The sequence below is a fragment of the Ascaphus truei genome, chromosome 16, assembly GCF_040206685.1.
Source record: "Ascaphus truei isolate aAscTru1 chromosome 16, aAscTru1.hap1, whole genome shotgun sequence".
NCBI classification, from domain to species: Eukaryota; Metazoa; Chordata; class Amphibia; order Anura; family Ascaphidae; genus Ascaphus; species Ascaphus truei.
Genome location: NC_134498.1, coordinates 37254242 through 37278034, shown reverse-complemented (window position 1 = coordinate 37278034; position 23793 = coordinate 37254242). Strand labels below are relative to the sequence as shown.

At 41.5% G+C, this 23793-nt stretch overlaps 2 protein-coding genes across 14 annotated transcripts in view; one reads left to right on the top strand and one right to left on the bottom strand.

Annotated features, from left to right (window-relative positions):
• MAP7D3 (MAP7 domain containing 3) overlaps positions 1-14248 on the top strand; it is a 43108-nt gene extending 28860 nt beyond the window's left edge. For 4 of the 11 annotated variants that reach the window (XM_075573207.1, XM_075573202.1, XM_075573206.1 and 1 more), the window contains 12 exons: positions 1185-1310; positions 2885-3033; positions 3779-3909; positions 4157-4410; positions 5041-5176; positions 6920-7100; positions 7599-7703; positions 8516-8569; positions 8856-8946; positions 10157-10382; positions 11058-11350; positions 11847-14248. In XM_075573207.1, coding sequence (XP_075429322.1) covers positions 1185-1310; positions 2885-3033; positions 3779-3909; positions 4157-4410; positions 5041-5176; positions 6920-7100; positions 7599-7703; positions 8516-8569; positions 8856-8946; positions 10157-10382; positions 11058-11350; positions 11847-11854 — 1754 coding nt within the window. In that variant the 3' untranslated portion in view covers positions 11855-14248. The remainder of the gene's footprint in view (positions 1-1184; positions 1311-2884; positions 3034-3778; positions 3910-4156; positions 4411-5040; positions 5177-6919; positions 7101-7598; positions 7704-8515; positions 8570-8855; positions 8947-10156; positions 10383-11057; positions 11351-11846) is intronic. The other 7 variants (XM_075573211.1, XM_075573209.1, XM_075573205.1 and 4 more) reach the window with 3 other exon arrangements.
• FHL1 (four and a half LIM domains 1) overlaps positions 13887-23793 on the bottom strand; it is a 51319-nt gene continuing 41412 nt past the window's right edge. For 2 of the 3 annotated variants that reach the window (XM_075573213.1, XM_075573212.1), the window contains 5 exons: positions 21267-21448; positions 19974-20148; positions 18116-18285; positions 17163-17349; positions 15141-15418 (listed from right to left, as the gene is read on the bottom strand). In XM_075573213.1, coding sequence (XP_075429328.1) covers positions 15264-15418; positions 17163-17349; positions 18116-18285; positions 19974-20148; positions 21267-21422 — 843 coding nt within the window. In that variant the 5' untranslated portion in view covers positions 21423-21448 and the 3' untranslated portion in view covers positions 15141-15263. Of the gene's footprint in view, positions 15419-17162; positions 17350-18115; positions 18286-19973; positions 20149-21266; positions 21449-23793 lie in introns of all 3 variants that reach the window. The other variant, XM_075573214.1, reaches the window with a different exon arrangement.

Below are 23793 nucleotides of genomic sequence, written 5' to 3'. Positions count from 1 at the left end.
AATTACCACATTGAACATGTAGTTCCCAAGCATTTGTAATAATACCACACACTATTATAAACCTAATCATAACTTCATGGTTCGTTATTGTGAATTGCTGATTTAATAACTGTTGGTTGCAAGTAGGCTAAAAGGATCAAGTCTACTTTTAAATCAATGTGGGTCTCCAGCTTGTATAACATATCCTGAGCTGTTGCAGTGTTATGTATGTCATGTCTGGAACTAACCTTGCTTTGCATTTGTTTTTAGGATTCTAATTTAACAATGGTTATTTTCTTATATGTCGTAATGTTTAATAAGATACTATTCCACTTTATCTTCCTAACAACCGTGTTCTAAAAACAGGACTGACTTTTCTTTCAGCGGTTTCCTGACGAATGTTTAACCAATGTCTGACATCTAAAATCTTTTTATGCATGTTGGAAATATATTTGTTTTACTTATGTGACATGATTCTAGAATCACTTTTTTTTTTGTAAATTTTATTTTTTTAAACCAGTATTGCAAATCTGTTTCTCAATGTGAACATTTGTGGCATTCACGGTGTTAAATGTTCTCGTGTTGAAATGTAATGACTGAGAAATGCTTCCTTTGCTTTCCTATCTACTAATAATTGCTAAACATATTTGCTAAAAAGCTAGTTATTCAGTTTTACCATTACAAATACTTATTTTTTTATTTGCGCTTATTATTTATTTTTGTCTGCTCTTTCAGATGTTATCATTTCTAAGGCCACGATTATAGTAGGGGCGCACAACGGAGCACATAGCATCGTGCGCGCCTGTCGCCCGAGCGATGGGTGCACTGCGATGAAGCGAACGGGGAGTTGTGGCGGACACGTCACCGGCTGGTTCGCCCTCATTGGCTAAACCGCTGCTGTGACGCGGCCACCATGCAAAAAAAATTAAAATAATAATTTGTAGTTTGACATCTGCCGTGCGGTCGCTCTGCATAGCGCTCACGCGCACTATGGCCGGCCTGTTCTGGCTGCTGCAGCTTGTTCACACAGCGCACAAAATCACACGCGCCATCGCCCCTACTATAATCATGGCCTTCGCATGCAATTAATTGTTGCAATTAATTGTTGCATCTTCTGCTTGTTTCTGTGGGGGTTTTTTTTGTTTTGTTTAATTTATTTTAATTGTATATTTCCATGACAAATCCCATTTAATTTGTTTATTTAGCTCATCGCTCCCAGATCAATCTTCTGGAGAGTAGTGTAATCAATCGCCTCCTCGCCCCCACACAGGCCTCCTTAGCTAGGAGTAAGAGTTCTGCTGCATTATCAGCTGATGGAAAAGATTCACCAGGTAACAGGCATGCAGTGAAAGCCTGAAAGTTTTTTTTTAACACATCATACATAATATGGTGTCACTTCAGTGTTCCATATGCTTTTTTTTTTGTGCTGCTGTAGTCTGTGAAAATAGTCCACATTGTACATGTAAAAAAATGAGATTGTGACTAATGCTTTGCTTTAATATTAGGCCTTTTTGTAAAGCGACCTAGTAGTTAATAAACCTTTTTAGACCCCCCCCCCCCTGTGAATTAGAGGGGGAATATGAATGGTTACAGGATCACTACGGCAGTTGTGAAAGGTCTGTGCATTGGGACTTCTTTAAATTCTATATTCTCCAAGATGCAGCAACATTGAGATCCCCAACCTATAATTAAAATGCTGTTTTTAAAACCTGAAGGGACTGGAAATCTAGTGGGCCCTTGAATCGGTTATGCAGCATGCTTCATAAGTCAATTTAAAATACTACAACCAAAGGGGAAATCCTCTTGTCGATGGTTCATATATGCTTTATCTCGTCCCGTAACACTTTAGTTGAAATTGCAGCCTCTTAAGAAATTGAAGAGATACTTCAATGTTGTATAGATCAGTGGTGGCCAACCTCTGCTCATTTCCAGCTCCTCCCAAGAGAATTTTACCTTGTGGGGGAGGCCTCCTGTCCTATGGGGGAGGGAAGCTTGGGCCCCCCGGGCAGATATGGAAGTTGGGCGAGAGAGGGCCCCACAGCTAAGGCCGCGTCCGTAGTTCGTACGTGCACGAACAAAAGGCCGTACCTCTGAGTCGGGCCATAGAGCGCGCGAATCCCAGGCAGACAAAATAATTTGATTTTGTCGGGCGACTGACGGGTCACGGGCACGCCTCCCCCGTCGCGCCACCCCATCCCACAGGCCACGAATCACATCTGCAGCTTTCGTGAGACGCCATGCGCTCAGTCGCGCGCCTGCACTATGGCCTTGGCCTACGGAGAGCCCAGAGGAGCGGGTGATCCCCCGAGTATCATCCCCCTGGCCATTCCAAATTACTGGCCACGGGTTGGCCACCCCTGGTATAGATCATAAATGCATCCCTCGTGTTGTTACGTTACTAGTTTAGTTGACGGTAACTGTGTGTAAGACAGCAAGTTGCGCACAACCATTCACGTTTTGTAGATTCTGTTAGCTACATTAGTGTCTTGGTGATTCTCTTTCATATAAGTATATAGATAAACCTTCTTTTAAAAAAAATGAATAAGTACTCCTTCACGTGCACTAAACAAAACAATTTTTGATAGAAAAATTTGGCAAAAATATACGCAGTAGATGTATAGCCAATAGAACATAATTACGTTTTCATTATTTTTTGTTCGCCTTTTTGGGTTACTCTTTACTTGTATCTGCATTAGATCACCGCTTCTTAAAGGGTTTTGTTCTTGGTACTATTGCTTCTGTGGTACTAAATTTGTGGTGACGGTGTTCTGGCTGTTGCACTGTGCACATCCTGTGGTGAGCTTTGCACTGTCATTTCTAACACAATCTCTCTCTCCTTTTCCCCCCCTTATTGTGCTTTGCACTGGGCTCTTGGTTTTGTCCTATCACATTCTGAACTGTATAGAATCTCACCTCTGTCCTCGTTCAGCTTCGGCCATGACCATCAGTACCCCAAAGGCCATCCGTAAAGGTCCCATGCGCAGCCGCAGCATCGACCGATTCAAATCGCCTCCAAGTTTGTCGTCTGATGCTGGCTCCCCAGAATCCACCCAGGTACTGCGGCTTATTTGTGTGCAACAGCTTAAGTCAGGGGTGGCCAACTCCTGTCCTCAAGGGCCACCAACAGGCAAGTTTTTAAGGATACCCCTGCTTCAGCACAGGCGGCTCAATCAGTGGCTCAGTTAAGGACTGAGCCACCTGTGCTGACGCTGTGACTGATTGAGCCACCTGTGCTGAAGCTGTGACTGATTGAGCCGCCTATACTGAAGCTCGGATGTCCTGAAAACCCAACCTGTTGGTGGCCCTTGAGGACTGGAGCTGGCCACCCCTGACTTAAAGGTTAACAGGAGTGAAAATAAATGTTCATTTATGATGGAAGGAGACGAAACAACGCTAGGCCCATCTAATTTACAAGTAGCCTGTAATTTGCCTGTGTGCAAATCACACCAGCAATATCTGGAAAGTTGCTTCGTTTTATCACGAGAACTTTTCCTTCCCCTCAAGATATTTATATTTAAATTGCTCAGCTGACCATGAAGAACACTGAGGCACAATATATTAAATTTCATAGAAATGAATGTCAAATTAAGTACTAAATCTACTACATTTCATCAGAACTCATAATTGATGGGTCTTTAAACTGTTTACACATGGTTCCCCTGTCATTGTTCCCATAAACGTGTGCATTTCCTGTTCTTGGTTCGTTTCCGGTAATACAATGAGATAGAACATTCCTGTAGCTAAACTGTTCTAAAGCAGGTCTAATCTATATTTTAAAAGAGATCTTTGTCTCTGGTAGAAGTCCGAACTGGAAAAACAGTCGCCACCTCTAGTGGGGAAACGCTCCTCATCTCCTAATATGAATGCACGTCGAAGATCGCCCTCCCCTGCTCTCATAGCAAAGCGACCTCCATCACCAACGCTTGAAAAGTAAGTGTTTCATTAAAAGGCGCTCTTGGATCAACAGTTTCATGAGCTGAGGGGAATTTTAGCCTGTGCAATTTGTGTGATTTTATTTGTGTTACTATTTAAATAAAACATAATTATAGAGAAAAAGCTTACATGCATTGGTTAAATAAGTTTATTAATTTCAAGTAGCATATTATTTACAAGTAGCATTGTACAGTGTGGCGACATTGTGTCCCAAAAATATTCTATCTAATATTTCCTTTTGTAGTAAGAAAAATCAAAAGAATCGCCCTCCTTCTCCCAGCATGTTAAAACAGAGACCTCCTTCACCCACTGTAGTCCACAAACCTCTTCCTATCCAACGGCCATCACTTACATCAACGGTCTTAAGCGCTACCAAACCGACCACTGAATCCGAATCTATACCAAAGGAAAAATCGGAGGAAGGATCTGTCTCCGAGCCCAAATCTTTACAAACCTCAGTAAAGGAGACCGCTGCCGCCTCTGCAAAGACCAAAGCTGGTAAAGTCAAAATAAACACGTATAACAATTAAACACTTCAATGATAAGCCAATAGTATTGGTGTCCCTCACTAATCACACAATAAGATGGTATCTTACTGCTCCCTACTGTGGGAGCACATTGCTAAAAGACAGAGGCCAGTAATTACTGAGCTGTGCTATATCAGAAGACCCCTTACAGCCCAATCACTTCAACGGTGATGTCTTTGTACTGGAAGGTTATTGCATAGCACCACTTAATTTTACAAATATATTTTGGGCCATATATATTTATCAAGTTGATCTTTCATATGAATTCTGTGTGAGACCTTCTTAACAGTTGTCTTACTAGGGGAAGTGTTTCCATAAGAACGGAGTGGTTCCACTTCTACATGGAGCAGCTGTTGTGCCCAAATATTGAGGTCTCTACAGAATAGTGTTCTGATTTGCCTAGTGTACTAGTTATTTAGTGTACACTAAAAAAGATACTTGCGTTTACCAAGTGAAACTTTCTTTTATAGAAAACACAGTAATCTAATTTTCTCCTTATTTAGCCACATTTGCGTACATGTAATTTATTTTGTAATCATTGTTACCCAGTTGTGTAAACTGCTCTTTTGTTCATTTGTAACTGAAAATATATCTATTTCAGAACCCAGTAGTAAAACTGTTTCAGGGAGCGCAACCGCTGAAGAAGCTGCTAAAATCTTGGCAGAGAAGCGGCGTCTTGCACGGGAGCAAAGAGAGCTTGATGAGCAGGAAAGGATTCAAAGACAAGAGGAAGAAAGGTAAAGGACAGCTGGTAACTTGCACAAAACGGATCGAGCAAAGGGCAGATATTCATTGGGAAATGTAATGCTTTCATTTTGTCATTTATAATAAAACAAACACAATGTTTCAATACATTGTTCAGGAACACCACATGCTTATTTGTGTGTTTCATAAATTGGCATAATGAGAGCTAGATGAGTTCCCATATAAAACTGCATCCAAAAAATTGGTATGAAAGGGTTAATAATAGACAGTAGATAATAACCCCAGTTCCTGAGAAGAGGGCTAATGAAACAGCAGTAGATGAGATAAGAAAGCTCATTGAAGGGTGGACAATATTGACCTGTAATATGTGAAAAGAAAGGGGTCACAGATTGAATGGCCCCATCTAAAACACAACACCAGGAGTCTTCCCTAGAGCATGAGACCCAGCCAGGGTACAATCAAGATAAATTACTCACATACTGGTAGCTGCTGAAATGTCCTCTTACTGATGCGTGCATCACGCGTTGAGACTGATGTGTAGAGAAGGATCCAAATTGGAAGTCACGGTGCACAGCCAGGTACTGGTGAAAAATTGCAGTGGGAGCCACGACCAAAAGTTGAATTAATAAGTATTTATTAAGTAGTTAACACATGGGTAAGGCCTCGGCCATGTTCCCTGCTTGCTAGCGCTCCCGCTCAGCACTGAGCCCCTACAGCCGCAATTAGAGCGGCTTTAGTAGGGGCTCACCTATGCTTCCGCAAGCGCGCGGAAGCGTAGGTCTTAGGGGAATTTAAAATTCCCCCGCTTGCCGGCGCGACAGGCCGGTCACGTGAGCGGTTCGCCCAATGAGGGCGAACCAGCTCCGTGACATCACTGGCCCGCCCCCGGCCAGTGACGTGCCCGCCCCCTGACGGCCCCCTGACAGCGTGTGCAGTAAGCAACCGCAAGGCCAGGGAAAGCACCCGCTTTCCCTGAGCCTCAGCGCGCCTCAGCACGCCAGCAGGGAGCCTGGCCGAGGCCTAAGAGAGAAGCTGGGGTTAGAGACACCACTCTAATGCGTTTCGTGCTGCAAAAGCAAAAGTGCTTTTGCAGCACGAAACGCGTTAGAGGGGTGTCTCTAACCTGCTTCTCTCTTACCCATGTGTTAACCACTTAATAAATACTTTTTAATTCAATTTTTAGTCGTGGTTCCCACTGCAATTTTTCACCAGTACCTGGCTGTGCACCGTGACTTCCAATTTGGATCCTTCTCTACTTATTTGTGTGTTTGTTTACATTGTTGCAGAACCAGAATATTGTATCAATTTTTTTAAACCGACAAAATGTGGCTATATTAAGGTGGCATCATTGATGCATTCTAGTCTTACTGTCGTTGGAGGAGGACATGAAAGACACTGCTTCTGTAGTTTCAGTAAAATGTCACTTATCAAATGTGGCCCAATGAAATGCCGGTTAGAATATTATGCTTAACGTGTTGACGTCCACATTGTATCTTTTTATCTTGTGAATATTGGAAGGCTTTAGTGCTTCGCAACCGATTTATATGCCTATTGTGTGTGACCTATAGATCAATGCAGTGTAGACACTTAACAATGGCGGTTTTTACATAAGTCTTCTGAAGTTTTGAAAAATTGCTTTGAATATGAAATTACCAAGAGTTTATCTCTGTGCTGCACAAACCAGGTTGGTACTTTTATGAGACAATGAAAAGCGAGAACGTAGTTTGCACAATCTTTTTAGTTTTGTGTAAAGGACCATTGTTGTCATATGTTAGGATCAAACAGGAAGAAATGGCTCGCATAGCAGAAGAAGAAAAAGTGAGAGCGCAAGAAGAGGCACAAATACTAGAAGCCAAGAGAAAAGTAGAGGAAGAGGAGCAGCAAAGAAAAGCACAAGAGGAAAAAGTCCGTAAAGAGCTAGAAGATCAGGAGCTTCTGGCAGAACTTCAGCTACAGGTACGTCGGCACTATGCAGGTATAGCCAGACAACCTTTCCGTCTGCCTGGGAAAAGCGGCAGGAACGAGACTGTGGGACTAATGCTGCTGGGGAAGGAGGGAGATAGGGAAGAATGGCCACGGCAATGCCCAGAGCCGGGGCAAAATGCCTTTTTATTTAATGTCTGACTACATCTATAGTAATGCTCTAGTCCAGTAAAAAGTATGAACGTCTTGAGATGATGCATTGTCTGCTAAAAGGTATTGGGTTAACTCGGGGGTGGGAATCTCCAGTCCTCAAGAGCCACAAACAGGTCAGGTTTTCAGGATATCCCTGCTTCAGCACAGGTGGCTCAGACTGTTAACCGTTAACTGCTTATATAATATGATCCAATCTGTTTTATTTTAGTTACATATCTTTTAACGCTAAAAGGTGTCTGCAACACAATGCGTTGAAAGCCTCAACAGTGAAATTGTTAAACAGTCTTGCCTTTGTTTTCTTTCTTTATCTGTTTTAAGAAAGAGGAAGCAGAAGTGAGAGCCCTGGAAGAAGCTGAGAAACAAAGACAAGAGCGAGACAAAATTATGCAGCAAAATATGCAGGAAAGACTTGAAAGGAAGAAGGTGTTTATTCCATCAGATCTCCATCATTCCTTTAAATATATTTGTAGCTTTTTTTGTTATTATTCTTGACACGGACCCATATATAATATAATATATAATACCCTTTGCACACGTCCACCGGTTGTGCCTATTTGTGGTGGCATTTCTCCCAATATCACGTATTCCATCAGTTCTCCATAATTTCTTTAAATACTTTTAACGTGTGTATACGGTGTCTGTCTCTATCTATATATCTATCTCTATCTTTACTGCAAGAGGGACCTTCAGTGCTGGTCTCTAGATTTACAGTGCAGTAAACCTGTACCTAATTTAAGTGTAATCCCCTGTATCAAAGTATATTAGAGAGGCAAGAAAGAACATCACTCCGATATAGAACCATTCCTCTACTGTTTGTTGTAATAGAACTTTTATACCCTCTCTGCTTGAGACCTGAAGGCCTAGCCGGGAAGATGGCAGCGAAACTGCTTGCTAGTTTTCTCTGGGATGTGTTCAGAGGGCAGAGTTTTGAAGCAGTTTTTAGATGATTTGACCACTACGGCCCAGATTTATGGTAGTAAAGACATGCTAAAGCTTGGCACACTTTTGTGGATCTGGGCCCAAGTGCCAGCCTGTTACGTAGCAAAAAAAGATACATAATTGCAATAGAGAGATTCTATTTGATATCGTGAATGATGTGGCTAAGCAAACTACTATTCCCATGAAATATATATTATTGAGTGTCTGTTTCCCTATTATGCATCCAGTTGCTTGGTAATGAGAATGTAGCTGTTTCATCTTGGCTCTTAATTAATTACATGTTTATTTGTTTGCAGCGAATCGAAGAAATAATGAAACGAACTAGAAAGGCAGATCAAATGGATATGAAAGTAGGTTTATTAGTCAGAATTGTACTCGCATCTCTGCCGATACGATATTTGGTAATCATAGCCTCTGTGATTTTGTGAGAGGAAAAATACCATGTACACATCAAACATAAGCCAATTATCTAAAGGTAGTCCAATTATGTACGACCAGAGAAATGTTTGCATTTGAACTTATGCTGGATGTTACACTTTGACATTTAAGTAGTAAGTTTACATGAAGCCTAAACAGTTTCCATGCACAATACCAAACAGTAGAATAAGTTACTCTCTTGCTTTGCTTACTTTGAAGAATGAAGATAAGTCTGACCAAGGTACGGAGGACGAGGACGAGGATGAGGATGAGGAGGAAGAGATGAGTAATCTTGAAACTAATGAATACGGTATGTAATGAGATTCCATTAACTCGAAACACGATGCACAGGACAAACAGAAGGGTTTTGAGCAGTGTCTTATTCTGAATCCCGAAACTAGCCCTGTAAGTCCTGAAAACTAAAAAACATTATTGGCCAAGAGTGTTTGAGTGAAAAAAGAAATGATTGTCTTTACTATGAGACAGCAATTGATGTACAGTAGTGTCTTGGTTAAGCTGACATAAATTGGACCGATACCGTGTCGGATAACCGAAAATGATAATATGGAATGTATTATTCTTTCTCTTCCCCCCCCCCCCCTTTTCGCTTACCGGCAGAAGAGGAGGACTGAAGACGACGGGAGCGGAGCGGCACAGGAGGAAGACAGCTGGCGGTGGGAGAAGACAACCATGTCGGCGGAGGAATGGAGTTAACAGTGGGCGGCGGCAGGAGGAGACCATGTGAGCAGAGCAGTTTGGCACAGGAGAATGGCTGGGGAGCAGCACACTAACAGCAGCAGACACCTGACTTCCTGTGTCTTCCACTGTTAAAGCGTGCTCCTCCCCGGCCGTTCTCCTGTGCTGCTCCTTCTCCGCTCAGATGGTCTTCTGCTGCTGCTGCTGCTGTCGCCGCCCGCTGTCTTATCTCCTTTCCTCCACTGACGTGGTCCTCTTCTCCCACCGCCAGCTGTCTTCCTCCTGTGCTGCTCCGCTCCTGTGTTCCTCTGCCGCTGGCGCCAGTAAGCCTGGTAAGTGAGAAGAGGGGGGGGGGGCGCCACAGGTGTCGGATAACAGGGTATCGGTTAACCGAAAGTTTGATAACCGAGACTCTACTGTATGTAATAAAATTCCTTTTAAAGAAGCAGTGTTTCATAATGTCTGATTCGTGGCTGTGTAAGTAACTTTATTTAAGCCATGGAATCTGAATATTTCAACAATACAGTACAGTGCAAGTCTACGTGTGTCTGAATGGATGTCAGAGTATTAACGGGAAAATCCCTGTATTGACCACAGATCACTTTACCACTATTGTTAATGTCCTACTACAAAAGTGGCTAAATAAATGCAGCTTACAGGCACTTCCAGGATTGCACAGGTTAAAAACAAATGCATTTTTACTGGTTATTAAAATATTGCAAGGCTTCAGGAAGATTAATAGGCAGGAATTGGTGTGTGCACATTATAATATTTCATCATACTCCCAGTATATTCATGAACAAATAAGGCTTTGTGGTCTGCAGATGTCTGCCTTTCAGGAGACGTCAATGGCGTGGATTTCTGTCAGGAAGTGGAAGATCCAAGAGATGAGTACTCGGAGGTAGCATCTGTTTTGACTCGCCCAGATCCTTTGTCACCAGCTGCTTCATTGCTGGAGCGAGCTGAATTATTTATGAATGGGGATAGACCAAATATTGATCAGAAACATAACGGACAGTTTTCAGAAACTGCAGCACCAGTGCTATCAAGGTCAGTGTAAACATGTCTGAAAATGCCAGCAGTCTAAATCTGGGGTGTCTAACTCCAGTTATCAAGGGCCACCAACAGGTCAGGTTTTCAAGATATCCCTGCTTCAGCACAGGTGGCTCAATCAGGGATATCCCGAAACTGACATGTTGGTGGCCCTTGAGAACTGGAGTTGTCCACCCCTGATCTAAATAGTTTTCTTTGATGTATATGTATAGATTTTTTTTATATAGATTTATTCAGCTTTGAACAAGTACAGTATGTATGTGTATATTGAATACTGTTCATTATTTTTTATTTATTTTTTATATCCCAAACCAGTTAATATGCCTTTTTATGACTCAACAAAAGTTATACTATATTCTGCATCTTTCATATATTTGTATAGCTGGTTTTCTACATAGACAAAAACACTTCAGTCAGTACTTTGGTTTTTATGTACATTTAGTGTGTTTATTCCATGTGATGTTGATACCTCTGTGTTTAATACATTTTCTGATGGAGGATACTGAAAACCGAAATAATCCAGGTGCATTGCAGTTCGTTTTCTGATCCCTCTTGCAGTGAAAATGATTAAACCCTGTCCATGGAAACTGTGTAGGCAAGCTGATAATGGTTTTGCAATTTATTAATTTAAGCTACTTAATCTATTTCCTAACGCAAATATATTTCTTCCAGTTATTGTCTGGTGGCAAACGAAACGGTTATACAGAACCAAGATCTGCAGTTCAATGAAGATGAAACAAGAGAACTTGTACAAAATCTGAATGGAAAATCTAGCACGTGGACTTTTGAGGAATTTATTGATCTGGGGATCCATTCCAAATCATCCAGTTTGTCCTGCGATTCCATTACGTCTGATAACCGCAATCAAAACTTAATAGGAGCAACTACAATTCCTGCAACTCCAAAAATGGCTTTTGAGGAGGGAAGAGTGAATTCTTTACCCACACCCATTGAGACTGCTGCAGGCAAGTTATATTTTTCAGTCGTGTGAAAAATGTGGCAAAAATAGGGAGGCGATAAAAGAACTGACGTGTGAAGTAAATATTAATTCAATGGCATATTTTTAGACTTATGGATAAGAGTACCATTTACAATCCAAACAAAGGTTGACATTTAATGGTTTGCTTCTTCATCTTAATTCTTGACTTCTGTCAAATCTTGCACTATTGTCTTAAAATTGTTCATATTAATTGTAAGTGCGTTATTTGTACAAGCAGAACAACAGAGTACACTCTGCTTAGCTTTTCCTGTGTGCCCCACCAGGACGACCAAAAAAAGCTACGTTTGGCAAATTATGAACATTAACAATGGTAGATGATGTTTGCCGAGTCCTTTCAGTTTGATCTCCGATACTCTGCGCCGATCATAATCTATTTGTTAGGTGCATCTAAAACCATATTAAGTATACGATGTGGCAGCATTGAGGGTTTGTTAAAACGGTGATTTCCTCTTTTTGTACAGAGATCTGACACTGCAGCTGTGGAAATACTCTGATTGCACTTCGCTCTCCAGTATTTAATAAAGCGCTGAAGTCTTGTTAGAAGCTGCTACTTCAATACTATTGAATATTACTTCAAAAACAAACAAAAGTCACCTGCAAGGGAAGGAACCAAGCTTACACGTTGACATTGCTTCAGGGAGAATATGTTGCCGGTTTTCCTCGCTTTTTGTTTATTTTGCAGGGTCTCCATTAAGACTGTCGTTTTTTGTTGTTGTTTCTATTAACGGTGAGCATCTTTCTTATCCTATTAGTACAATGTACTCTAGTATTCCACTCGATCCTGACACTGATTAATAACAAACATATTTCCTAACACCCTAATAAATAAGCACTTAAAAAAAAATCTATAATATTGAATTACTGGTTTGCTAGAATGGGTCAATGCCATTGGTTGTCCAGGGCAGGGGTGCTCAACGCCAGTCCTTAAGACCCTCCCAACAGGTCGGGGAGCACAGGAAGCTCAATCGGTCCCTGTTTCAGCACAGATGTCTGTCTTTGACTGAGCCACCTGTGCTGAACTTGGGATATCCTTAAAATCCGACCTGTTGGGGAGTCTTGAGGACTGGACTTAAGCACCCCTGGTCTAGGGCAAACAGTGTGTATTTAATCGGTTATTCAGAATATTTGAAGACATGTTTGAATTTCAAAATACTATAGCATCCAAGTTATTTATATATGAAAATCTCTTTTTAATAATATACAGTAAGAGTACACCATGGCTAATATAATGAGAAAATAATGTTCATTACATGTACGTGTTTTTTTTCACGACACAGTTGGCTTTTGTCTTGACTTTTAAACATTTCATTTTTTCTTTCAATTACATGTATTTAAGTTACATATGTAAGTATTATTTTATTGTGTACATAAAAAGCAGTATTAGACCATAACTACTTGATGTTTTGTTCATGTTGGTATTCTAAGCTGGTTTTTACAATAACTTGCATTTTTTTTGTGCACACTGCATATCTCATCCTGTTAATGTTAACTGCACATTTGTATCATCCCTAAACACCCTCCAGTAATGTGGTTAAATGATTAAACGGTTTAACCAAAAGTGACTTGATTTTTGCAGTCTAAATTCAAGTACTGTAGCTTGAAGGGCTGCTAGAAATAACCAGTCCCATTATATAGTGTCTTTGCAAACGGTTGTAATTTATTGCTATGTTTTAACTGTTGCCTAAAAACTTTATTTACTGTACCAAACTAAACATATCTTTTTTTGTTGAATAAGAAAATGTTTTGGTGTAGAGCAAATATGAGGTGTCACTGTATACCTCTCCTCACCTAAAAAAAATGGGGAACCTTTTGGGCCATTAGCACTGGTAATTTGGTAGAATTGATGAGACACAGCAGTGCCTTAGGTAAAAAGAATAACAAAAAAAATGTATTTTTGTATAAATACTGTTTAATTGTAGCAGAGACAATCTAACCAATAAAATGCTTATTTTTGTGTGCAACTGTTACATGTTGAATACTTAGTTTACAGCTACTTATGTAAATACGTGTGCACCGTTAAATAAACTTTGCAAATTAATGATGTGTTATTCTTGTGTGGTTAGAAACGCCTAATGTCAAACCTGTAATAATCAGAACCTTCTAATTTTCACACAACCTTTTTAATCACCTAAAGCACCTTCATTTGCCTTCTGCATGGCACTGTTCTTGTGTCATGAGGTTTATAAATCATTGGACTGTTTGAATATATAGTACTTTTTATTGTATAAAATATGAAAGTGTTTATAACATGGTCATAATTCTTTTACCTGTAGGCAGGTTTTTTTATGCAGCAAAGCTTTCCATAACATATCTAATGTCTCTATTTGGATGGTAAAACTTGTCAATTGTTGGAGGTACCTACATTTTCTTACGATGTCTTCTACAAGTGATTCAAGTTAGTTCAAATGTAAAATGATTTCACTTGTATCAAACCTGTAGTTGCTGTGTTTGGATGAGGGCAACCCTGTACCACAACTGTGCAAAGAAAGAAAGTGGACAGATTTTATTTCCATTTAGGTTTTTATTACATGTCAAAAGAAGCAAGTTTCTGAAAGACATAACTGTGGTTAATGTTCAATGCAGAATCAATCAAATGTTACAAGAGCAATTACACCACGTACAGAACCAATAACCGCACACAGCAAAAATGGATCTTGTTGTAACGAGTCATTTCATAAACTGTGTAATGGCTTTTTAAAAGGCAGGTGTATTTGGGCTTATTTTGAGAACTGGCCAAGTAGGAGGTAGCTTTTATTGCTGGCAATGAGGACTGGCGTTAAGCACCCCCTGGTCTAAGAGGTTCATTTGATATTGTCTGGACCAGACATTCAAATTTCCATTGACATCAATGGGGATTTTTTTGTCCCAAAACAGTTCTATAGAATAAGGCCCTTTGTTAACCCCCCAATTAGCAAGTATTTAAGTTAACAAAACCTCTACTTTGTCCTCGATTTCAAGAAAAAGCTGTGTGGCCGGAGGAAAGATTGTACAAAATAACTGCACTATTTGCCTCATCCCAAGCCAAACTACACTGTTTTTTTTTCAATGTCTTAATATTGAAGCATTATTTAATTTGATAGTTAAGCCTTTTAAGCCTTTTTGTTACATATATTGATTGATAGATCAACTTAAATGTTTAAAGGTTTAACTAAGCTACACCAACCGCCATTAAAATTATTTATTCTGGCAGCATCACCAATCTTATTTAATGTGTACTTTCTACCAAGAAACTCTACATGCATGGAAAGCTCTAAAAGAAAAAATGCATTCAGTAAGCAAAAAAGACTGATACGATTTAAATGCCATAACACACCTGATGTTCCATGCTGTTAGAATTGAACTTTGGTTAATATGAATGTTCTACTTTTAAAATATATATATTTTTAAATGATTAAAGCAAAACTACATATGAATTAAGTAAAGCAATAACATGCATAAAGTTGTATATATTTGTAGAAATAAAACGGGTTGGTGTGGAGGCTTAAAATGTCGTATTTAGACTGGAACTTGTGACAAACAGATGCCATGCATTTTAGGTTGTCATTGTTACAAATATGACAAACACAGTAGATTGAAATTATAACTATGTAAAAACCCTTAATATGGATGTTTAATGTCTTAAAAGCCATACATGATTAAAACATGTTTGCCAGTGGTATAGAGCAGGAGTGGGCAATGCCAGTCAAGGGCCACCAACAGGTCAGGTTTTCAGGATATCCCTGCTTCAGCACACGTGGCTCAATCGAAGACAGCACTGGTGGCTGTCTTTGACTGAGCCCACCTGTGCTGAAGCAGGGATATCCTGAAAACCTGACCTGTTGGTGGCCCTTGAAGACTGGGGTTGGCTACCCCTGTTGTAGAGAACGTTCAGTGCCCTCTTACAGTTTCTTTGCACAATCAGGACAGTAAATGAGATCATCGTGGCGTACAAAGCGCTTGTTAGCCAGGGACAAGGAGCATTTCTTGCAAGTGAAGCAGTACTCGTGCCAGGAGTGCCCTTCATAGTTGACAACATTGGATCCTTTTCCAAACCCTGTTAAACAAGGAAAGAGATGTTATTGCACAAAGTCCTGTCTGGTCTGCATAAAAGCACGCGACGCATCTGCAGCCTGACATCACACCTCTTGCAAATCTTCACCGAGTGGAAAGTACAGTACAGGGAGTAGCTTGATTACTGTTATGTGCTTATCTTGGAGCGTGTGTGCTGCCCTATTGTTGTAAAGGTTTACATGTGACCCACAAATACTTTTTCATCTTGATTACATGCTCATTTGTTTTTTTTTTACAAAGTGAATCCCTGGGCTAACAATAAATATACATACAGTAGTGAAACCTAAGTCTCTAAGGCCCGGGCCATAGAGGGGGGGAGCCGTGCTGCACCGCGCTGACGCTGAGGCTCGCCTGCAGAAGCTGTGCGATTCCATGCACATACAGGCGAGCCAGCGTCCGCGATCGGAGGTGGGGGGAGACTGAGGGAGGCGGGGCAGTGACGTCGCTGGGCCAATCGCCCGCGACGCACTGACGGCGCCGTGACGTTGACGCAGCCCCGCTCTCATTGGAGGTTTTCAGCCGACAGCGCGCTGAAAAACAGCTTGGCGCTCGGCTGAAAACTTCAAAGCCTGAGCACGCCTGCGGACGCTCGCGTGAGCCCCCTCTCAAGGCATCCTCATTGAGGATGCAGGGGCTCAGCGCTGAGCGTCCGCACGCCTCAGCACGGCCTGTCCTTCTATGGACTCGGCCTAAGACAAAAAAGGACAAGCCTACTAACCAACGTCAAGGTAAGTCTCAGTAGCAGGTCCCTATGCTAAATGCATACAAATGTTCTGTAAAATAACCCCTTCAGGGTATAATATACTAAGCCTAATATTATGTAACTTCGTGCAGTTAAACTGGTATATACCAGTGAAGATACTTACATGTATGCAAGTAAAGTGGAAAGTGAATTTACAGGGACCTTACTGGGAGATATATACCTTGAAGGGAGGGACTAGAAACCTCCCACAAGCTGTTCCATAAGCAGTTACAGGTGGATTGGCTAAATACATTAATCACACCTAATAGTGGTGCCCACTGGAAGCGTGCTGCTAGGGATTTGAGAGAGCGTAACATTTTATTTTTTCCACACTGCGCTTCTCTGTGTAAGGAGCACGCTGCTGGTGAAAAGATTGGCCATACATATATGAAGAAACAGAAACTGAATCCCTGCACTTCTCCCTTGTTTCATTTGCATTGAGTTCTAGCTACTAACTACTCAACAGCGCATAGTTGTGGCATTACTCTAGTGCAGGATTTGCTCCTCAAAGGGCTCCTGTGCTGAAGCAGGGATATACTTAACCTGACCTGTTAGTGGCCCTTAAGCACTGGAGTTGGCCTCTCCTGCACGTGCTTAGTTTTTTCTACTCGGCAAGGCACAGGCCTATAATTTTAATGTATACTTTTTGGTACGTTGCTGAAAAGGTGAGCTGAATGCTATAAACCAAATTAAAGAAAAATACATATGGTGTTACATAACCTTGTGTGCTTAAATGTGTTTGTTCTAACTTCATATAATTAATGGTATATACATTTATCTCTTCAGAAAAACGTGTAAAAAGCTGATCTGTTGGTCCTTTGATAAACCTGTATATATTTTAACAAGTACTTGAGGCAGTAATCAGAAATAAAGCATCAAGCCTTAAACTCACTAGATAATAAAAACAGAATCAAATCTGGAAACACAAGATATAATGCCCAATTTATGCTTTGATTACAAATAAAGGAGTAGTCGCTACATATACCTGTGATCGGGTTTTTACATCCAGCGCACTTCTTGGCAACAAAGGACTTATAACAATCAACACAGTAGTATTGATCCTCCACAGCAGTAAAGCGCTGGCCAGCGAGCTTCTTGTGGCACGTTTCACACACAAAGCAGTCACCATGCCATGGCTGATCCTGATAAGTTATTCCTCCAGTAGTAATGGCCTGCCAAACAAATGGGTCACAGTTCAGGCATTTAGTATCAAGTAGAACCTGGTACATTGTATATATATAGTAGGTTATGGTCATAACTTATAAAACATATACAGATGTTGCCAAGTTTATTGCAACCTGCGGTGCGCTGAAGCAAGACGCACACACACACTCACACAACACGCCAACAGGAGAAGGGGACATTGTGCCATTTCATCCCGCGGGAGCGCGCCACTTGCTGCAATAACGGATATATTTGTAAAGTTGGCAGTAAACCGTTAAAAAATATAAATATATATTCAAATGGAAAATAATTCCTTGGTTAATAGAAAGATGATCCACATTCACTTTCCATCACTAAATTGTGGACCTCCCTTTTATGTTGCATGTGGTGAAACAAACCAATCAACATTTTCACGCGGTTTCTCACAATGCGGTTTGGGTGAGGTTGAATATTCTAAAACAGAACACGGTTTTTCCATGGTGGGAAATGTATAGTACACTAGTAGAGCAATAATTTGCCAGATAAATGACCATATCCCATATTTCCCGTGTAAATTAACATTTGGTGCATTGTGTGAAAATATTTTATACATTTTTACTTTTGGGGGGGGGGAAACATCAGTGCGGTTTCCTTTAGTTTTAAGTTCAACTTTTGTTGTTTTATTTTTTACTACTGTGCATTTATTTGTGCTCTTGGATGAAGCACCAGTATAAGATCTTACTCGAGTTCTAAAGATCTGGGGTCCGTCTGTGACTATTTGCAATCACTACTTACGTTCTTGCACTTAACACAATGTTTTGCAAACTTTTCCTCGTGGCATGTGACACAAAAGACATCGGTTCCCTTGGGAAAGAAGCTTCCCGCCCCTATGGCTTGCTTGCAGTTGCTGCATGTGAAGCATTCATCGTGCCAGGCACTTCCCTTGTATTCAACGTTCTTTCCTCCTGCAACAAGAGAAGAATATTGTGTCTCACTTATCTGTGAGTCTCTAAGCAATGGAAGCCTTTATTTGGAAATACGTTGTCTGGTTTGGTCATGAGCTGAACCATACTAAGAGATAGAAGGGAACATGGAGTTGAATTTCGACCTGTTTAAAGTTTCGAAATGCAAAGCTGCAGGCTACAAACCCATATACTGCAGCCTTAGGCCGGGTCCATGGTACAAAATACAGCGCTGACGCTCATGCTCTCCTGCTCAAACAGGACCTTTTCTTCTGTCCTGGCATGAGCGTCGACGAGCGCGCTTGGGAGGCGGGGCTAGCGCGCCACGACGCTGATGTCACGGAGTGCCATTAACTTTAACTTCGCACGAAAAATTAAATGATCTGTCGGCTGCAATTCCGCACGCCTACGGAAGCGTCTACCAAAGCCCCACACATGCCGGATGCAAGTTTCCTGGCTCAGCGCTGTATTTTGTACCATGGCCCCGGCCTTACACTTTCTATTTAAATCAAATATCACTGAGTAAAGACACTGACTCAGTAAACGACGACACGGAGTGTGAATCGGGCGCCTGGGTCAAATCCAGGTGTCCGCTCTTGGGCAAGTCACTTTATCTCCCTGTGCCTCAGGCACCAAAGATATTGATTGTAAGCTCATCTGAGCAGGGACTGTGTCCTGTGAGCAATGCTGCTTACCGCGCACTTTATTGTAATTGTGAATCACCTTTGAGTCACATCGGGAGAAAAGCGCTATATGAAAAACTTATCGCAACTTGGGTACTGAAATACTTATGTAAACTGTGTAACATTGGATGATGCTTGAACCTCCTGTGCTCTGAACTACACTACATTCACATCATTCCCAAATGCAGTTTGCCATAAGTATTTATTGCTCTGTAGTTTGAGGGGCACTCACAATATCAGACAAAAAGGATCTGCTGCCCATGCATCATTATTAAATAACCATTATGTATCAATAGTATCTGGGAAAAGGAGAAACGCTAGCAATGTGCAAAATTATTATTTTTTAAAGAAAGCTATGGCAGAAAATAATTGAACCCATTTGATGCCCGACAATACCAATGCATTGCAGAGGAATGTCTTCAGGGGCAGTACCAAAGGGGTTAACATACAAAACCCTATAAATCAGTCACAAAAAGCATAACATCCATATGTGCAAATGTTGAGTCTTTAGTAGCAAGCTGGTCATGGGTCGACCTCGACTACCTCCTAGCCACTTGGGTGTTAATATATTATGCAATATTAATATTATGTATTTTTTATCACCTATGTGAAGTTGGCTAGTCTTAGCTTGTGAATGCTACTGTATACAGTGGCAATTCTAAACATAGGCAAGATAGGCTTAACGTCAAGCCTGGCATATGTGATAAATATTAGCCAGTTTTTTCGGTAACCCGATAACCAGCAGCTATCTGACTTTAGTGTGTAACAAATTAGCAGTGAATTACTTATTTGAAAGCCCATTTACATGTTTGCCATTACAATTAAACCATCCCACTGGTTAAAAAAATAAAAAAAATACTCCTGTCCATTTTGTGATAATCCATTGATGAATTAGGTGATAAAATAACTTAATTTTCATGTTTAGTGAATCTAGCCCCAAGTGTCATTTTCCTAATCGTGGAAGCCCCAGAAAAATCCACATGTATGATCTAAAAGACATTGAAATACCTGGCAAGATATGCTTGTGGCACGCATTGCACCGGAGAGCGTCCTCTTTGGTGGAGCATTTGGAACACAGGATTTTATTATCTTTCGCAACAAATTGCTCATTGGCCAGGGGATGGTAGCATTTGGCGCATCGGAAACAGCTATCATGCCAATACCTGCTCTTATAATGCAGCTCCTAAATAATTAGATATAAACAAACATTGAGACATTTATCCTATGAACATCAGCATAGTATCACAATGTTTTCTATAAAGGTTGTGGTTAAACTACAATATAACAGTGGGATAAACACACAGCATAGTTGTTACCATCATTAATTATGTGGCTATTTAGTGACGGTATAAAATAGATAAGAGAAAGTTGCTGCTTGTCAAAAAGAAAATTCAACACTTTGGAACAAAACAGCATAAGATTAATCAAAGAATCGGATGTTTTTGAAGCAGATAATAATAACTTTATATGGCGCTTTTCTTCACAGTTATAAAAAGGGAAAAAGAAAAAAACATTTAAGGTTATAAACGAGACCAAACACAAGGAAAATACACAATGCAGCATGGGGCGGTACTGTCGCTATTAAATGCCGAACAGGGTGGGGTTCATTTATTAAATGCCTGGGTAAACGGGTAGGTCTTGAGCCTGTTTTTATAGATTTCCAGATACAAGGTTATTTAGGCAGTCATGGAAACAAGTAGATTTAAAAAAAACTAGTTCACGATTGGGGTGACTGAATTAATGAATTGCTGGTCCACTGATTATACACACACACACTTTTTTTTTTTAAATGTTACTCTGATCCACTGTTCTGAATAGCAGTACCAAATTTAAAAAAAAAGTCACCACTAGGTGGCAGTGGTTCATTGATACAGGAGTACTCTAAAACCAGCGCTTACTGATGAAGGATAAACTAGGGACAGATTCAGGTCCCTTTGAGGTGGTCCAACATCTGTCTACTTCCTGTGCATCAGGTGTCAAAAGTTACACTGTGACCTCTTTGGGATTGCACCTTTAAAAATGAATAGGTTGACAAAAATGTTAAAAGTCACAACAGAAATCTGCACTGTCTAAATTCTTTAATAGTCTGGGAGGTCGTGCACAGCAAAAACACAGCGAGGAACCTCTCAGTTCTCCAGATATTACTCTCCTATAACTGACCATGGCCGGAAGGTTCTGGCAGGACAGGAAGATGCTGATGAGTTACTGGCGGCGTTCGCTGGCAGTAGGTTGCTTAGTGACTGCCTTGAAACTACAGAATGATGGTTGGATATCAAGCGATAGTAACTTTGCCCTCCATACCTTGGCATCAGCACCAATGGGCTTCCTGCATTCTGCACAGGTGTTGGCACATATCTTCTCAAAGCACTTGACACAGCAGTGGTGCCCATCCTTCTCCACGTATTTCTTTCCTTGCAGGGCGGCTCTGCAGTAGTGACAATCGAAGCGTTCCGACATTGTGCCCACCGCGTAGCTGCGGGGACCTATTAGAAGAGTAATCAACATGGTTAGGAGACTTTTTCATTTTAATTAGCGCAGCACTTGGATGCTCAAAATACATTCAAAATCCTATGCGTTTTATTTTATTTTTTTCGTTCAAAATCCTGTGATTTAATGTTTATTTTTTTAAATCAGTCATGTGGTAATGGACAGGGGGGGCGATTAAGGGGACGTGGCCATGATGTCACAGAGCTGGTTCGCCCTCATTGAGCGAACCGCTCACGTGACGCGCTTGACAACGACAAATTCAAATTTGCTTGCGCTTGCTCACGCTGGCCACACACATTGCCTCAATGTGTTTCATAGTGGCCAGCGTGAGCCCGCCCGCTCAGCGCCACTCTGGCCAAGGCCTAAGTCCTGGTCCCCGCTAGATACTGCAGCGCCCGCTGTGGCGGACGCTGCAGGGACGCGAGCCCTCCCCTCAATGGCGCAGGGCCCGCTGCGAGGGGGGCCGCAGCGCTGTGGCGAGAGTTGCTCCTGCTCTCAATAAAATTGAGAGCAGGACTCGCGACGGAGCGCTAAGCCACGCCCCACGGCGGCTCAGCCAATGAGGGCGAACCTGCCGGGTGACATCATGGCTGCGCCCCCGTCACTCCCCCGCCACGCCCCCCCCGGTCTCTCTTCCTGCAGCTCACTGCAGACAGGGGAATCGGCTGCACGCACCGCCAGTCTCACAGGCGCGCTTGCAGCGGAGGTACCGGGGCCTCAGCCTAAGTTTAATAAGCTCAATCTATTATTACAACTAAACACTAGTGATGTTTACTCAGACAAGGTTTTCTGCGGGTTGCTAGGTCTGGTGGAGTGTTTATAAACTGCCGTGATTTAACAGCTATGTATATTGGTACTGAGCGGGCATTCAGATACAGTAATACAAGTCATGGAATGGCAGTGTTTGCCTTGGCGCACTTTGTGTTCAAACCAGAAGACACCATGGCTTTGGGATACATTTGGCATGATCAGTAGGTCAGGATGAAGGGTGCCCGTTCTCTGTGTCACAGTCCTAAAATACTTGCTCCTTTATCCCCCGCTCTTCTCGAAGTATGCCACTTCACAGATCATGTCACACATCATGTTATAGCTCCTTACTGTTTATCAGCATCACATACTCAATGAGGACGCTATTTTTATAATAGTGCTTTTTTGTTGTGTTTTTAGTAAATACACAGCCCTTCAATCACAAGTACCAACTGACACAGTGATACATATAGATAGATATATATATAGATATATAGACACAGTGATACAGAATGAAATGAGCCATGCAGTTTCTGAAATAAACTCCAGAGTATATTAAACAAGGTAACACACCTATCTTTCCACACATCCACAAGGACACACTTATAAGTGTCTATCTAGACATTATGGTCATATATGGGATATAAATATGGAATATAGCTTCTTTTTTTTTTTTGATGAGTGTGCCTTGTGGCTAAGTCATTATCTTTCATTTGTTACCAGAAAGGATAATACTAGAAGTATATTTAGTAAAAGCAGGTAAACTGCACCAAAGTCAGACCAGTTCTTAGGATAATGTGCTTTCCCCATCAATTCCAACTTGGCTTATACATGTTCCTGTTAAGAAGCAGCACCCTGGTCCCTATAAGGAACAGCAACAGGCTGTAACCTAATAATCTGTACTGGCCAAACAAGCCTAGTTATGTTCACCCTGACCCGGTCCCTGTAACCTACAAAATAACTACCTGTCATCGGTTACTAAATAAAGTAGGTGACAATACAATAAATTGCTGGTCTCTGCCAGCACAGGGTCTAATAAATAAATGGTCTCCGGTGAAAGGGCTGATCTGACCTTTGCTGTGGCCAACAGTTAAGGTCGCCCACTGTCTAAGGAACTTGAAGACATGATGAACCCCCAGGTTTGGCTGCAGGTGGTTGCGCCAAACAGGACTACAGCCAGCTTCAGGTTAAATATTGAAGTCATTCATAACACTATGGCACATTATAAAAATGCAATGAAGCTGCCCACACTGTGCTAGAGAACCGTCCAACCCGTGAAGGGGACTAAACGCTTCTCTAGCACGGGGACGCAGCTTTGCAGAATACTGGATAGGACAGGAATACTGCAGCTGCCACCGACGCGTTTGATGGTGCATGGCCGCCTTCTGAGATCATGTATAGTTTTAATGTGCAGACCATGCATCAGAACCGGCCGCTCCATGCTCAGTCTGTATGTTCACTATGCACCTTTAATCAATAAGTATTTAAATGGGCAAACCTCGCCACGAGGACAGGGGTTAATGGCTATGATGTTAGACTGCGGGCATCATTCCACCGTAGACTAGTTTAATAACCAATCAATGGCACTTGGGTG